At 42.3% G+C, this 18,092-nt stretch overlaps 1 protein-coding gene across 1 annotated transcript in view; it reads right to left on the bottom strand.

The window, feature by feature from the left end:
- Positions 1 to 17,621, bottom strand: part of LOC133497496 (protein unc-13 homolog C) — a 137,157-nt gene extending 119,536 nt beyond the window's left edge. The window contains exon 1 of the mRNA XM_061813390.1: positions 13,580 to 17,621. Within this exon, the coding sequence (XP_061669374.1) occupies positions 13,580 to 17,618 (4,039 nt within the window). The 5' untranslated portion in view covers positions 17,619 to 17,621. The remainder of the gene's footprint in view (positions 1 to 13,579) is intronic.
- Between the last annotated feature and the right edge of the window lie 471 nt (positions 17,622 to 18,092).

Below are 18,092 nucleotides of genomic sequence, written 5' to 3'. Positions count from 1 at the left end.
ACATTTATATGGCTTCACAGGTGTAACGGCCCTCAGAGGAAACTGTACCAACAATACAGCCCGTGACAAAAAGGAATTTGACAACCGTGTTTTAATGTGAGGATAAAGTAAACCTTGGTCCTTTCTCTCTCTCTCACACTCTGATAATGTATTATCACTTTGGTGAGATACAGAACTAAATGTCTGTGGTTGGGATGGTTGGCAGTTGCATGAGACAGATGATAACTGCCTCTTCATGTGTATACCGTATATGACCTTGCTTAAGGCGAAACAGACACTTCTTAGAAAGCAGCCATCAGGTTGGATTTGAACAGTCTCTTTTCATGGGGTTTTATGAAATTATACATATCATTATTATTGCTTTATGTACATTGTCTCTTTTCTACTAAATGGTTAACTTGGAAAAAAAAAATACCAATTAATTTCTCAGTAATTTTGTTCATCGTGGATGAAGGAAATGTCGACATATACCCACCCTTACTTTCACAATCAGTTGATGTTGATGCCTTGAACAGTTCATACAGACGTTTGTGTATATCAATGATGTAGAATAATATGGAGAGTGTCCTTTATTTCAGTTAAGAGGGACATTCATATATTATATAAATGGAGTGAAATATGTCACGACTGGAAATTTTTTTATAATTTCCAGCTAAGGAAATTCACAAATGCACCATATCATCAAATTAGAAGACGTACTACCGTACTTAAGAAATTGAAATGATTTTTAATATAAAAAGACCTGTAAAGTATTTTCCCATGTGTTTAATTACTTTGCATATGAGTTATTCTGTTTGAAATGAACTACTGAAGAAATGCACCTTTCTACCATATCCTATTCCAGTGAGAATTGAGCGTATATCTTTGTAAAATCACGCTGCTGACGAAAGAGGGCTGAGCTAAACGGCCATGTCTGCACATTAAACTCCATTGATCAATGTAACACAATATAAACAGCATCTCTGATCGAGCGCACGCACCTGATTTAACAGGCGTGTTGACACAGTACATTAGGCGAGCGCCAGCAGCTCGGTGCTGCGTCGAAATTTTTGCAGACCAACTCAAGAGAGCGCAGGCTCGACCACAGCAACGAAATTAGTCCACGATTGATCAGAGTATGATAGATGGCAGTCCAATCATAATCTAATTTATTACAAACTACACACCGGTGTTCATAAGAGAGTGATTAAATTGCAGCTGTAATCAAAACAACCCCCTCCAATTTTGTTTCCTGTGGACATGCTGTCAGTGGGACTCTTCAGACAATAAGAGAGGCACAGCGTACTGGAAATTTAGCACCTATTGTGGTATTCATAACTAAAGATTCAAATATAAATCTGAGTATGTCTATTGACTAAAAATGAGGTGTAAGTGGAAATGGCAGTTTTCCCAGAAATGCAGTCACCGAGCAAACATGCCAGTGAGTAAAACTAAATGATGACTGGTACTACTGGTCGATTGGAAGCTTTTGTACTGCGACATGAAATGAAATGTATGAAATGATTAAAGAAAAAAAATCAATAAATGGATAAAAATAAGAAGGAACTCAAAACAGGGCGGCACGATGGTGGCCTCACAGTTCTGAGGACCCGGGTTCAATCCGAGCCCTCCCTGTGTGGAGTTTGCATCTTCTCCTCGTGCCTGTGTGGGTTTTCTCCGAGCACTCCGGTTTCCTCCCACATCCCAAAAACATGGAACATTAATTGGACACTCTAAATTGCCCTTGGGTGTGATTGTGAGTGCAGCTGTTTGTCTCAATGTGCCCTCCGATTGGCAGACAACTAGTTCACGGTGTACCCCGCCTCCTGCCCATTGACAGCTGGGATTGGCTCCACCACCCTCGTAAGGATAAGCGTCTAAGAATATGGATAGATGGAAATGTAAACCCCCACCCTAACCCATTACCTGTGAGCAGTGATGTGATTGGACAAACGGTGTAAGTGTTGTCATCTCACGAATTACTTTGGAAATATTAATTCATGTCACTATCATCACCAGTGGGGGATGACATTGGAACAATTTGATTGGATGCCAAGTTTCATGATATTTCCAAAATACAGGTACCATGTAAATAAAGCTCGTAGCTCAATTTACTTATATTTGTAATTAATGAATCTAATCTATGATTGCAGATGTCATCAAGTGCAATGATCTTCATACAGTAGTTACCAAGACAATATCAAACCTAGTGACTAAGGGGTATTGAGGATGAGTTTGGAGCAATTTTATTGCATGCTAAATAACTGCTTACCGCTTCCATAATTCTATTGAACACTATCTTATTCATGATTTTTTTTTAAAGTAAGGTAAACACATTCTGTATAATGATTTTTTTTTATTTTTTTTTTAATATCAGCACTAATTTTTAAAATAAGACAATTGGCAAGTGTGGGCTTACTGCTTTTACAGTCTGTGGTGTACCTAGATGACCAACACGCAACACCAAACAGATAACGATGTATCCACAGACCATCGTGAGTCTCTGCCCACAAAGCAGATATCTGCTCTAATGCCAAGCCTGATGGCAAATACAAAGAAGATACCATATTTTCTGCACTAAAAGGCGCACCTTCGATGACTGGCCCATTTTAAAACTTTTTTCATATACAAGGCACATAGAATATACGCTACAGTAAAAACTGGGGTTACGTTATGCATCCATTAGATGGAGCTGCACTAAAGGCTCAATATCGATATATATATATAAGGCGCACCGTCTGCTTTTGAGAAAATTAAAGGCTTTTAGGTGCGGCTTATAGTGCGGAGAATACGGTACTGTAAATAAAATTCTGCCCATGTGCCGAATTACTCAAAAGGAATCACCTTTTCTTAGATTCCAGCGTGGTAATAGCGTTTCTTCTTGATACTTTCCCATAGCCTATTTGTAGAAGATGTGTTTTGGCCAAATAACTGTAATTCTTTGTCAGCCATGCTCTAATTTGAGACTGTTTTGTGCAATTTTTTTCCCCCCTAATTCCATCAATCCTGGTGGTCCCCATGGTGGTTTTTGTCCTTTTTTTATATAGGACAAGTATACAGTGCAATTTCTTGGCTTCCTGTGTCCAAAGCCACGATATATCGGATGAGACTGCACCCACCAAGCAGAGGAGCAGCATTCAGCTGTGTGTGCAGGCACCGTGGACACCAATCAGCTAAGCTACTTTGAGCCGCAGCCTGACAAGATTGAGCCGTCGCTCGGCCGCAACTGATAGATAAAGCCTTGCAGCCCGTCGAGATGAACCTCATTTCACAGGTACCTTAAATCTCGAGGAAAAAAGTAACAAAGATAGTGCCCGCGTTCTGTTACCGTTCTGTTGGCAAAGTGTTGCGTGAGTAGTAATCCGAGTAAATTTAACATCTTGTTGCCGACATGTGTGATCACACCTCGCATGGATCGATGCTCACCAAAGGGAAAAAGCCTGCTTTTGGCTGATAGTGGAAAATACACAACAACATTGGCTTGGACGCAACAGAGACACGGTAAATATATACTGGTGCATTTCTATTTACTCATACAGGCAGAGGCGCGTACACACAGGGGAGGAACAATCCTCCGAGCAAGTGAAACAATCGTTACGTAATCAAAAAACAAGCCCCCAATTCAGTAATAGCTGCATGAGACAAGGCTCTACTGTGGTGAGGAGCTTTAACCTTGTCTCAAACTGATGCAAGGGGATTTTTCTGATGCTTATCATGTTAGGTCACATCTTACCAGAGGATTTGAAAAGTCCCATCCTCAAATATATCAATTTCTTTGATAGTTGCAATCCAGATAACTCTTAGTGGCATAGATCAGTGTTTCCCAAATCATTAGTGTATCTTCATCACATAGTTAGAATTACAAAAGTCTTATGGCACCCCAACAAAGAGAAATGTCACAAAAACGAATCCCTGGCATACGTATGGTCATAATTGGTGACCCTGCTACAGTGCAGATTATTCAGTGATCATTTTTTTATTGGTCTGAATTCAGTTGAGTGCCTCTTGTGTAGTACCACCTTGTACTACAACATGACAGGCAGTAGTGAGGACTTTTGGAAGACATCCAGTGTAACAGAAAAAGAAGAGCAAGAAGAAGAGGGAGCAGAGAAAGTCCCCAAATGAATTCTTCAATTAATTCTTCTTACCACAGAGAAGAGAGTGTCACGAACCTCCGGTGCTGGGCTGGACCCATATGTATTAGAAACAGTAAACTGTTGTTAGTTGTTAGTAGAAGAGGAGAGTAAATTGTTGATCCAACTATTTTTTTACTGCTGTCTTGCCAGCCACAAACATCTACACACTAACATCTAGGGCCTAAACCCATCTAGGGCTTAGGGCATCATATGTTCATATTAAGCCTGCAGACATTCATTTGACAAAACTATATAATATTTTTTGTCTTCGACTGCAGTGTACAAAGTAGACACGTGCACCCTTGAAGATAGGAAAACTGCAATTCATTTTTCACGCATGTGTACAGGACTTGGCATTTCACTTGTCAGTTGGTGTTCGAGGCCATGACAGGGATGAGAATTTTCCGCCGATCGGCGGATTTCCGACTTTTTCAGACCAAAATGACCATTCTCGAGATAAGCGCAAATCCGTTGAGAAAATTTTAGCGGGGGGGTTGGGCCAAGGTATCGTGCAGCTGACTCTCGGTAGGGCCAAGGTATCGTGTGCCTGCCTCTCAGTGGTGGGCTCCGAGCTGCAAGTTCAGCTTAGTGCTAGCACAAGCACGACTATCATATGCCGTTCTAACTTGCTCGGTCGTGTAAATATTTGCATTTTGCGACATAAACATTCAAACTTGTTTGCGGCACATTACTCAATAGACCCCACCGTACAGGCCACTTAACCACGCCTCCTGAAGTGACGCCACGCCAAAAATGGCAAATACAATACAATACATTCTGAACTGAGACAGACTCCATGCTTCTGATTTCATTCAAATCAACGATATATTATAGATTCTAAAAACAATACAGTCTTAACTGAGAGAGACGCCATGCTTCTGATTTCATTCAATCATTCACACGTAGCAATGTTATGCTAGCGGAGAACGTCTCATTCATTTATACGAGACGTGTATTAAAAATCAAATTTCGGGCATATCTTCGTGCAAACACAGTCTGGTTAAGCTTCGGCCGCGAGCCTGCAAGACATCAATATGTTTGTGCAGTCCGATCATCGCTAAATATCGCTCAACAAAGAACAAGTGTGTCAATCGTTCACACGTAGCGGTGTTATGCTAGCGGAGAACGTCTCATTCATTTACACGAGACGCGTATTAAAAATCAAATATAGGGCATACCTTCGTGCAAACATATGTGTTCCGGTTGATATTAGATGGATTTAGTTGATGATGCGGTCTTCCACAAAGTTTGATCCATCGAAGGCATTTTTCGTACTGGGTCTTCGGTTTTGGAAAGGGTACGAATCGAACTCCACCAACTAGCCTTTCAGGATACCTGTCGTCACTATTACAAAGTCCGTGACTACACCTCTTAACCATATTTTTTGTTAAATAACCCAAATACGTGATAAAACGCTAACTAAACCTATACTGGACCATGCAATGTTGTCTGAGAAAATGGCGGGAGCAAAAACGGGCTTTGGTTTATGCAGATCTCTGGCCTCTGATTGGTCAGTGATGCGGATTGCGCAATATCCACGGAGGGGTCAATTGGACAACAGAGTTATACAGTATAACGATCCAATCGTGTTAGTGGTTAATTGAGTTTCACCATTGCCATGTACATGTGTTCTCGGTTCTCAGAAATCGCAGTGTAACTTGTTAGTTAGCCAAGTAATGCCGCGTGGGACTTAGATAGCGTGAACTGAGCGACAGTTTGTTCCAAGTTTTATGATGGTGAAAGTGTTAGAAAAAAGGATGAAGATCAAGCGAGGGAATATTGACAAGGATGCTGGAATCCAAAACTGTTTCAGACGGGCATTGCTTGAAAAAAGTGTAACCATGCAGATAGGACCGAAAACAGTATCAACGTGTCTAACCGAACACATACAAAAAGTGGACATTCCCGCCAAAGTGCTGTGCACTCTGTTCCGATAGGAGCAAAAAATATCCAGGAGGAAACTCAACCCCCCTCCCCGACAGACATTTTCAGTGTTTTTCCAAATTGGTCATTCTCATCCCCCGCATGGAATACTACCAAAATTAGATCTGACAATCGCAAATTCTGATGGATTTAATTTTGAAAGAATAAACGATAATTTCAGCAACATCATAACACCCATCCATCCAAAACCAAATTTTCACAAACTCATGTAGCGTCACACAGGAAGTGGTTCAGCATGCCCGAATGATATATTAGCAATCCAGAATCACAATTTAGATAAAGACCATGATTGTACACGGGGCCGGATGCCTTTAACTGTAGGCCTTTCTTTGTGGCTGTTACCACTGGTTTACTTCAAATGAGACAAGCCAGTCAGTGCTGCTCTCCAAAGAAGAGGGGTCAGTGGGTTCAGATAAAAATGCAGGCATTAAAGTAACTAAAGAATGGTTTTCATGCTCTGTTACTTGGTCTGCATTTGACACAGAGTGACACCACTGTAAGGATAGCGGCCTGGTGAAAACTCACTTCCATTTAACAGTGACAACAGATAATAGGGAGATGTCAACAGGATGACATTCTCAAATAGTGTCATTAATAAAAACCCATCACCAAATAACTTGTTGTAGCATATTTGGAGATGTCAACAGGATGACATTCTCAAATAGTGTCATTAATAAAAACCTATCACCAAATAACTTGTTGTAGCATATTTTAAAATTGATATGTTTCCAGAATAACAAACAGTGCATTTAATCTGAAATGAAAAGAATGCTTCAGTGAGTCGAGTGGTGGAGAAGTCAGTGGGATCAAATGAAAAGTGAATTAATGTTCATTGTGTTTGCCTATCGAGACAGCAGAGTGTGGCATCTGAGAATGTAATTACTGATCTTGGCAAGCGTGACGACACATTGTTGAAAGCATTTCCTGCAACCTTTTTGTTTCTTTTCAAGTGGACCGACTTCAGTGAGGCTTTTTTCCCCTCTGATACAAGCCTCTCACTTCATATGCCAATGAATGCTGGCGATGGCTGCTCGACACCACTCTTTTAGCCTGTTGTGCCGTAGACCCGAGCGTATTGAGTTGTACGCACTGTAAGAGTCCACAACAACGCGACTTTTTTCTTTGCATGCTTAACCACAATTTGATTGACAAACCATCCGGCAGGGCGGGGGGCTGTGGAATCAGAAAGCGACGCCAAGGGATTTCTGGATGGCAGCACTTTCCGGAAGAAGGCACAAATGTTCTGAACAGGCAGCTGTCGTGAGTTGACATCTGCCGTCTGCACCTCGATTGAAAACCTGTGTTCTTTAAGTCCTGGGCTAAATTGGTTCCACACCACCTTGCGTTGTCTCGGATGACAACTGATAGATTCGGGTCAGGTCAATTAATGCTTGATGTACACTGCAGGTTTAAGTGCCTTCTTCAAAAATTGTGCCTTTATTCAATATTTTGATTGCATTTCCCAGAGATGGGGGACTCCAGTCACGTGGCTTGACTGGAGTCATGCTTAAGTGGCATAGTTTCAGATTTGGGAGTTGTTTATTTAAACCTCATGAAAGACTTGTTGACTAGGTATTCAGGAGATATGGCTTAACTTAGACATACATACTACATGACTTGACAAGGCTTTCCTGTTTTCATTTGAAAATCTGCTTTTTCAAATGTTTTTGAAATTTGAAAGTTATTTTTGCATAAACCTGGCGACCAACTACAGTATGATGAGGGCGGCAGGGATCACATCTGTCGCGATAAAACTTACAAAGACAGGTAACCTATGCTAACGTTAGCTTTACTATCTGATACAGTATCTTTTTAATCAATCCACCATCAACCAAGCTTCATATTGGTGATGCATTTAATGAAGACAATTTAGTAGTAGCCAGGAGATAATTAAATATGTTTCTGAATTAAAGTACAGCTAACTAAGGAAATTCTGCTCCACCATCTGGTGTCTCAAGAGAGGGAAGCAGTGTCTATCAAGACAGTGTATTGTGGGGATGGGACATTGTTGCCTTTGACTCGTGATCTTGTGAGAACACTTTGAAGACTCCTCAATTTCATCAACTCCCCTTCCCATGAGGAAGCAGAGTCGAGGGTCACTGGGGCGGGCTCTCCTCTCTCTGGGGTTGAGGTCACCGAGGTAGTTAAAAAGTTCCTTGGTGGCAAGGCCCCGGGAGTGGATGAAATTTGCCTGGAGTTCCCAAATGCTCTGGATGTTGTCGGGCTGTACTTGTTGACATGCCTATGCAAGATTACATGGACATCGCGGAGAGTGCCTCTGGATTGGCAGATTAGGGGGTTGGTCCCCTTTTTTAAGAAGTGGGAGTGAACGATGTGATCCAACTTCTTGATACGGATTGTTCAGTCCCTCTATGACCAGTCTCAGAGTTTGGTCCGCATCGCAGTTAACCACAGTCGTTTTCGATGAGGGTTGGACTCCGCCAAACTGCCCTTTATCATCGATTCTGTTCATAACTTTTGGACAGAATTTCAAGGTGCAGGCAAGGCATAGAAGGGGTCCAGTATGTTGGCCTCAGTATTGTATTTTTTGCAGATGATGACGTTCTGTTCATCAACTGTGATTTCCACCTCTCCATTGAGTGGTTCACAGCTGAGTGTGAGAACTGGGTTGAGAATCAGCGCCTCTAAATCTATGACCAAGGACCTCAGTTGGAAAAGGATGGAGGGTGCTCTCCAGGTCAGAGATGAGACCCTTCCCAAAGTGGAGGAGTTCAAATATCTTGGGGTGTTGTTCACAAGTGAGGGAAGAATGAAACTGAGGATCGACTGGTGGATCAGTACAGCATCTGCACTCATGCGGACATTGTATTGGTCCATTATGGTGAATAAGGAGCTAAGCCAAAAGGCCAAACTCTCTATTTCCCAGTGGATCTACTTTCCTTCCCTTACCAGTGGTCATGAGCTGTGGGTCACGACTTAAAGAACAAGATCCCTGATCCAAGCAAAATGAGAGTCCTCCGTAAGGGTGTCAGGGCTGTCACGTAGAGATAGGGTGAGAAGCTCAGTCATCTGGGAGGAGCTCAGAATAGAGCCACTGCTCCTCTGCATTGAGAGGAGCCAGATGAGGTGGTTCGGCCATCTGTTTAGGATGCCTCCTGGGCAACTCCATGGTGAGGTGTTCCAGGCATGTCTCACCAGGAGGAGACCCTGGGGATACCTCAGGACACGCTGGAGAGACTGTGTCTCTCAGCTTGCTTGGGAACGGCTGAGGATATCCTCAGAAGAGATGGAGGAAATGGTTGTGGAGAGGGAAGACTGGACTTCCCTGCTAAGTTAACTGCCCCCGACCTGGGATGAGCGGAAGAAAATGGATGGATGGAATCTACCATTCAAAACTGCATTCGTGACTTTTAATCATGCAATAGTTTTTACAGACACTGACTAAATGGTATAGTGCTTCATTTAGCTGACTTTTATGTTAATTTTCCACTTTTTGATGGTTTGAGTGTGAATGATTCGTATCTGCCTGTATGGGCTATAACAACTCCACCTGAGTAGCAATGATGTAGCAATATCACAAAGAAATATTATTTATTGCATGAGCTTCTGACAGCTATAGGGATAATGCCCACCTTATAGGAAGCTGAAAAAAAAAATCCTCTCCACTAAAAAATACTTACACCTAAGAAAATCTCCTCAACAGAGGTAATTAAATGACTTGTCATTTCTAATACCGTAAACTACTTCCATGAGAATGAAAGAAAGATTGAAAGATTTGTTGGGGACTTCACAGGTCTCTGGGCCACATAATTTTAGCATCTAATAGAGCCAAGACTCATTAGTTCAGACTTAAAGCATTTCCTGCCGAGACTCCAGCACTGCCTTAGCCATACCACAGCATAGCAGAAAATGAATACATACTATACTCTCATAGTTGGACACACATTTTTTTTTCATGTAAGACTAAACATTTTCAAGTTGCTAGTGAGTGAATGTACCTGTAAATACAGTATATTTATTGCTCAGCATAAAAATGGAAATTATTCTCTGGAGAGATATTTGGAATACTTTCAGAAGCATCTGTTCCACAGAAACCCCACAAAATTGCAGCATTGAAGCCGTTAACAGAAAATTTGCCATCTATCCGTCTGAGTCACGGTGACACAGTATCACAGAACTACATAATTTGACGCGTGATGACATAGAAAATATATGTACTCATAGGACAGGCAAAAAAATTGCCTGGTCAACTTAATTCTCCCCTTTTTTTTGTCAGTCGGTATTTATACAGCAAAAAAAAAAGTGCCGTTTTTTCAGGTCTGATGATTCAGGTTACAGACGAAAGCTCTTGTAACTTTGGCATCTATGTAACCCTTCCAATGGGCCATCGTCTCTCACTAGATAAATAATTAAAGCAAATATTCGCATGAAAGCCCCCTCTTTAAAACAGTGAATACCAATAAGTATGACTAACTTATCATGTGTTCTTGTGCCATGTGATCACATATTCTTAAATTGCTAAGGAAACTGGTTCATAGTGTCGATCGTAAACTTAAAATGCCGTGCTAAATATTGGTACCATCATAAACAGAGGACCAAGTAGGCCTTTGCAAGTTGAGGCGAAATTCTGAAACTGACATTTACGAACATTTCTCAACATCCAACAAGAAAAGCCTAACTCTTGAGAGTTTGCGGAGAGTCCCTAGTGAAAATCACTCTACTGATTCAGTATAATTTGATATCTGGGGGTATCACCTACACAACACCTGCGGCTTTTCTCTCCCTGTAACTCCATTTTTCATAGCTACACATTCCCAAGAAATGATGGACTAAGCATAAAAAGGGTGTACCTCCTTCAAATTTTACTAGCAGCAGACCTCTATAAATATTCCAAGCAACGCTGACCTGGTTACAGAATGCCCTTGGGAGTGAGAATTAGCATCTGAATACAGACACTGCTGTAGCCAGTGGAAGAAGGAGTGGAGCTGGCAGGAGTGGCAGCATTGCTGAGACTCCCTTCACAGCTCGCACACAGACCAGCCAGCACGCATAAGAGCACACTCGTTACGACACACACATCAACTACATGGGATGAAGGCGTAAAGCTAATGAGGGGTGGATTATGCCTGTGTGTGCTTCCAATTATGGCCCTCTTTTCACCATCTGTAGTGAGATGTTTCCTTTGTCAAATGCATTTTTGGACACGTACAAGTGACTGTAAGTAGCAGAAGTATGTTAAGACAAGTTTAGTAGATTTTTAAAGAGGGTCTTTGGTGTATGATGAAATGCTATGGCAACATAATCAGAACAAGGTATTGTCTGTTACTAGCCTATGGTCACAAAGTTGAAAAGTCATTGAAAGAAGTATGGCAGTAACTGAGTGTGCGTTTGTATGCCATGTCACTACATATTTCTTCACCGCTGCACAAAATACTTCAATGCATGCAGCTCAGTAGCTTGAAACCATTTATGTCAGTGCCGTTGTAAACTCCACAGCTAGTATAGCGTCAAAAACCAAGTTTTACAATTCTGAATTCAGCGTCACATTTGAGTAATTTCCTCAAGAAATTGTACAGAAACATAGTTTAAAGCCCGCTGTCATGTGTGACCTGGCCAAATACTTTAGAGAGACCTCAGTTCAGTGAGTTTCAAAGGATTTACTCGAGGTTAAGCTTGCTTATTGCCTTTTGTCTCTTTTCTGTGACACGTGGATGTTCTACATTGAGTGTTAATGAGAAGAGAAGAAAATACATTGGCGGTTCCGTTTTATAGTGGTTAACTTATTTTGACAATTGTGTGACAATCAGGGTTTAGCTGTGATGTAGGTGCTCAAGCAGGTAATTAATCACGGTTAACTTCATTTTACACCTGAATGTCAATTAAGAATGAGTCTTTTTAATTGGCCTGTACAGAAAAAACTTTTACTGTAATAATGTTTATTATTATTATTATTATTTTTGTTGGATTTCAATTATTTCTTGCTGGAAAAAAATATTCAAATCAGAGGTCCACCAGCATTCTGCGACAGTATTCAGCCTTAGAAATAAACACACACACACACCCATTTGTTGAACCATAAACATTGGATCTTCAAAGATAAGGTATTTTTGACACTATATAATAGTTTCTGAAAATAACGTCCACACATTTTGAGACTGAGCAATCGTATATATTTGCAAAATATTTGAAATTTACCAAATTTGGACATTGGTGGTTTCATCCCAACGCCAACAACATTGTGTCAATAGTGTGTGTGCTACAGTTTAATACAGTGGAAACTCGCAATGACCATGACATTGATCGTTCTTGATGGCCAAAGGGAAAACAGGCCTGCACAACACAAACAAAAACCAGAAAAAAACACTCAAACTGTGTGTGCCAACTAGGTAGAAAAAAAAAATCCAAAAGTCAGTGACGAGTCTCATGTTTTTATTACGAGTCCTATGCACTGAGTCCACTAAATGCTTCTACACCTCACACATGCAACACCGAGGAGTGAGTCAATCTGTCAATGAGTCAGTCTTGTCAAAATGACTTCCTCGCTGACCGGAAAAGCAAAAAGAGTTAAAATACGCTTTCAGAAATGACAGTGGCCCACTGATTGTATGTTAGATGCAACCATGGTGAAGTGGTACATTCACCTGACTGGTTCTCCGTGTACCCTGCAACTAACTGCCAACCAGTTCAGGCTGTAGTCTGCCTTTCATCCAAAATCAGATGGGAGAGAATAGAATTATTTGGGAAACTCTTCCTAAAGAAAACGGATACAGATCCTCCATTCTGTTTGACCCGATGGCCTAACAGAACAAAAGAATGAAAAAAACAACTACCCTGTATGCGATAAGCCATATTGGGAGTGGATGCAACAATGACAACCCTTGTTGTCTCAACCCTTTACCATCACTGATGGTTTGCTGATACTATCGTCTGACTTTGGTGCGGGCAGGGTGGGTTCAGTTCATACTGAGAGATGGTGTGATTGTGAGTCCAAATGGTTGTCTGTGTCTATATGTGCTCTACGACTGACTGATTGGTGACCAGTTCAGATTGTCCACCTTTCACCCAAAGTCAGCTGGGATAGGCTTCAGCTGCCTGTGATCCTGGGAGGATAAGCGGTGTTGAGAATGGATGATAGAAAAACTCTATATCAAGTAAACTCGGCCCTAGGCCCTATTAGTCTTTTTTACTAATTATTATTATTTGTTTGATTTTTGTTGTTGTTGTTGTTTTTTTGTTTTACATGGATCAGTGGATAACATAAGACCCTGGCTTGCTTCTGTTCTTATCATGTTGGCAAAGAGTTTCATTTTAAACACATTTTCTTCATGTGCTTCGCTTCTTGCAAACACAAAACAATGACCCTCTTCTGTCATAGTTGTCACAATGATCTGGTTAATTAGATTTTTGCATTACAATGGCCATTATGTAAATACATCATAAATAAAGGCTATGAGGGCTCTGAGATGATCACGCATAGCATAGAGAGATTTCTGTCCTCACTGCAGGTTGTCTGAAGCAGGTGCATCAAAATGACTGTAACCAATGTGAAGGAAGCCTACCTCCTGCCAGGATCTGTTGCTCCAGTTCCGCCATCTGTTTCCGGTAGGCCCTCAGAGCAGCCTCTTTAAATGTGGGTCGTACGCGCTTCTTTGGTGGTGCTTCTTCGGGCTTCTCCTCTGCCACATTTTCATCCTCCTCACATTCCTCCGCTTTCACAGACACCTCGGTGGTCTCCTCGGCCATCTCCTCAATCTCCTCGATATCTTCGTCGCCCTCTTCCATCTCCTCGGTTATGTCATTGTCCTCCGTCTCGTCAGGTTCCTCAACATCCAAATACTCCACCATTGCGTCATACTCGGCCGTGTCCTCTGTCACGTTGGTTTCGTATTCCTCGCTGTACTCCTCATCGTACTGCTCATCCAAGCCACAGTCGTACTCTAAGACATGTGCCTCTTTGCTTGCGTCACTGTCTCTTGTGGTGCTGAAATCCTCTGCAGGTTCAAAATCTTGAGGGACATCGTTGACTTGAGAGCCCTTGACATCCTCAACTGTGTCACTTTCCTCAGAAGGCTCACATTCCTGACCAAGATCTTCGATTTCATTGACATTAGTCCTGTTCTCCAAATTAGCAAGAACCTGTTCCATCACCTCAACATAGTGGGTCTCGCTGTCCTCTGATTGTTCAACGGCTTCAGCCTTTGCACCCTTTTTTTCATCCTCCACTTTGTAATAAACGGGTTCTTTGTGAGCAGCTGAATCCCCCGTAGAGGGTGAGTTGGAGGTGGAGAGTGTGCGGAAACGGCCCATGAGTGACGAAGAAGAATTTGGTGGTTCTTCGGGAGGTGCAGGAACATTCTGAGAGCCGGATTTCCACACAACCTCCAGAGCTGATTTAGCCCTTTGCAGTGTAGAACCAAAGCCAAAACCAAAAGACTTCTCGCTGAGGTCTATACTGAGCCTGCTGCTCCATGACTTTGGCACCTCATCGACCTTCTCTGTTCGAATCTCACTCTGGCTACGGTACATAGTTGTGGATTTGCTTTGATTTTGGTGAAAGCTGTGATTGACATCGATTTCAGGAAATTTTTCCTTTGGGACTGCTTTCGAGGCTTGTTTGGGGGCATCTTTAGCAACCACTTTCAGGGCATCTGGAGAGACTACTTGAGGTGATTGACTTGGAGATGCTTTTGGAGATTCTTGGACAGGCACCTGAGAGGTCTCTATTGGTACTGATGGTTCTTTGATTGGAATACAAGAATCTTTTTTAGCCGGTACTTTATTATTGTTGCTCTCCTTATTCTGTACTTTTGGTACATCTTTTGGGAGTATCTTTGCAGCTTCTTTGGCAACCTCCTTAGCAGCAACTTTCTGTGTGCCTTGTAGGGGTTCTTTAACACTGACTATAGGGGACTGTTTCAGGAATTCTTTTGGGGACTCTTTGGGAGTTGAGGCTGGGCTCATTATCGGAGTGATTTTAGGACTCTCTTTTGGTGACTCTCGTGGACTTTGTTTCGGTGTCATTGCCTGAGAAACCTTTGGGGCAGCTTTACTAACTTTAACCATCTCGCTACAAATAACCTTAGGTGCTACTTTAGCTACATCTTCTACAGCGGGCTTTGTGGCATATTTCGTTGAAGGTTTTGGGCTGTCTTTGGGGAGGGTTTGAGGTATCTCTTTAGCTACTGATTTCTTCTCTCTTATTGGCTCTTTCGTAGACACATTTGATATCACTTTCGATGAAATCTTTGTAGATACCTTAGAGATGTCTTTTTCCTGTATTTTGGGGGTTTCATCTTTTGACAAAATTTTAGTTTGCTTATTGGTAGTTTTAGTTGTTGATTTTGAGTTATCTTTAGATGATACTTTTGCACTTTCATTTGTTACCCCTTTAGATCTCCCTTTAGACTGCCGCACATGCGCTTTGGTGGACTCACGCTCTACAATAGGAGTAATAATGTGGGTGGTAATTAGTGGCAGGGAGGATTCTCTGTCAAGCATCATGAATTCCTCCTCCCCTTCAAATTGTAAATCAACTTCTTGGCATTTAGTGATATTCTCTGGAAAACCCGGAATGGTGGATGGGTCAAATGGACTGCTGACCTCTATGGAAACTTCCAAGCCTGAATCGGCTCCTTGCTCTATTTGATGCCAGTCTTTCCAAGGTGACAGGTCGGCCTGCAGAGAAATTTGGGAGCCACTGTAGTGGCTTCTATCCGCAGATATGCAGACAAGTCCATTGCTCACCCCACTGTCAGCAGTCTCTGTCGTCTCAATCTCATTGTGTTCATAAGGTTGAGTCTCGTGGCTGAGTGGGTGACTTGGGCTAGCATACCAAGACGATGCCATGTCCTCTTGTTTCCTCTGCCACAGTTCCTGATCTGAGGAGGATAACAGGGAGCAACCATTGGTCCGTGTAAAGTATTGGCTCTCTGAAAAGTCCTCTGAGTATGACTGGCAAAGTTTTGAGCAGTCTGACTCTGACCGGCTAAGTTTCGGCGTGGAATAGTCACTCTGAGAGAGCCAACCAGAGGTCACATCAGAGTAGTAAGCCTTCCCATGCTTGTCGGGGTCATAGTATGAGTCATCAGCATAGTGTACTCCACCTGAGTAGCTCGCTTCTTCTCCTGACCGGCTCTGATCGTGGGATCGCCTTTTCTCTGATTTGCTCTTCTGAGCTGGCTTGGAAATCACCATTGCATATTTGTTTCTGCTTAGCTCATCTAATTCCTTGTCACTGTCCATGGAATCCCAGTCATCACTCTCTACTACTTTGTCTTTCCCTGACACCTTAATATCCATACTTTCATAGGTTTGTGAGGAGGCCAATGCTTTGTCTTTTCGCTCTTTCCCTTCCCGAGTTAAGCTGTCTGTGGAAACTGTAATTCCAGTTCCTTTCAGTTTATAACATTTTTTCAAGACTAAATCTCTATCTTGAGGTGTTGCAAATATAACTATAACAGGACGAGGTTTTGCATTTGAACATTCTCGTTGTTGTCCTAACCTGTGAGCAAGCTCAATTTTAATAGTTTTATGGGCATCGGCGAGACCCATTTTGTCTTTAAGTAATTTATATATAAGATGTTCTGTTTTCTCTGACCTTTCTTCAGGAACGTTGAGGAAACGCAGGGTTGAATTATTGGCCTGGTGGCTAATTTGTTTTATATAGTCATGGATGTCACGTGTTTCCCTCCTTGATTGGACAAATCCAGAGCGAAGTTGCTCAATCTCGCTCTGCACTACTTCCACACTGCTTGAGATCTCGTCAATTGAGCTCTTCAGAGCGTTGACATGACCACGTAGCTCGGACAGTTCGGTCTCTATCTGGCTTATGCCCTGAAGTTCCTTGAAGATCATCTCCATGACATCTTGTGTCTGACTTATGCACCCTGTGGAGGAGGAACCAGGTTCCAGAGTGGAGCTCTTCTGGTGCCGTCCCGCCCGGTCCAAGGACTTGCTCCGGATGCCGAGCGTCTTCCTCCAGTTGCTCACCTCGGAGTCCGAGGAGACACATTCCTGACTCTTTTTCCATTTTCTCAACTTTCGAAGAGCACCCAGCCGGAGAGTGTGCAGACTGGAGCGTTCCACTCGTTCACCCTCGGAGCTCCCATCAGAGGGAGCCAAACTAATGAGGCTCTTCCGGTTCCGTCTTACTGGCATAGTGTGCGATTTATGCTCATTCAGTCTCCGTATAGGCTTTGCGTCGCTCAGTGTGTCAGAGTAGCTACTGTCAATTGAAAGGACTTCGGGAAATATGCTCTCATTGTTGTTATTCAAAAAAGGGGCGGTTTTAGGGAGTCCATTTGCGATGGCCACGCGATAACTGAAAGTGGGTGACAGGGACGAGCAGTCGTTCTTGCTGTCGTCGTCTTCCAGTGATACGTTACGTGCTGAGGAGCATTTGGAGATCTTTTTGACAGTGCTCTTCACTGTGTTAGACAGAGTTGGATTGAGTGCTTGCAGGTCAGTGTTCGATTTTGTTGGCTCTTTATTTTTACTTCTTTCTTTCTTCTTGATTGGATTTGCCAATCTCTTTGTAAACATTCCTTTGCAAATCTTTTCAATGTAAACTGATATAATCTTGATGAGGGTAGAAACCATGGATGGCAACACTGAAGACTCTTTAGCGCTAACAACAGAAGGAGTACATGAAGAAGAGAGCTCTGGGACTGTGAGGACGATTAGATTTTTCTTCTGAAGAAGGATCCACTTTTCACCAGAACCATACGCTGATGCAACTGGGTATTGTGTTTACATCCAGGTAATGAAATCCCCCTGAAAGGAGAACAGGAAGAAAATTGTTTTAGGAGGATTCTGTTTTACACTGCGATGGAGATTATTCATTCATAGAGCCTTGCAGTACAAATAAAAATAATATTTAATGGCAAAATGAAAAGCGTCACGGTGGAGCAACTGGTTTCAGCGTGGGCCTCACAGTTCTGAGAACTGGGGTTCAAATCCCAGCCCGACCTGTGTGGAGTTTGCATGTTCTCCCGGCGCCTGCATGGGTTTTCTTCGGCAGTCCGTTTTTTCTTTCCACATCCCAAAAACATGCATTAATTAGGAACTCTAAAT

Source organism: Syngnathoides biaculeatus, chromosome 3, assembly GCF_019802595.1.
Source record: "Syngnathoides biaculeatus isolate LvHL_M chromosome 3, ASM1980259v1, whole genome shotgun sequence".
NCBI classification, from domain to species: domain Eukaryota; kingdom Metazoa; phylum Chordata; class Actinopteri; order Syngnathiformes; family Syngnathidae; genus Syngnathoides; species Syngnathoides biaculeatus.
This window is presented reverse-complemented; position numbering and strand designations above follow the sequence as displayed.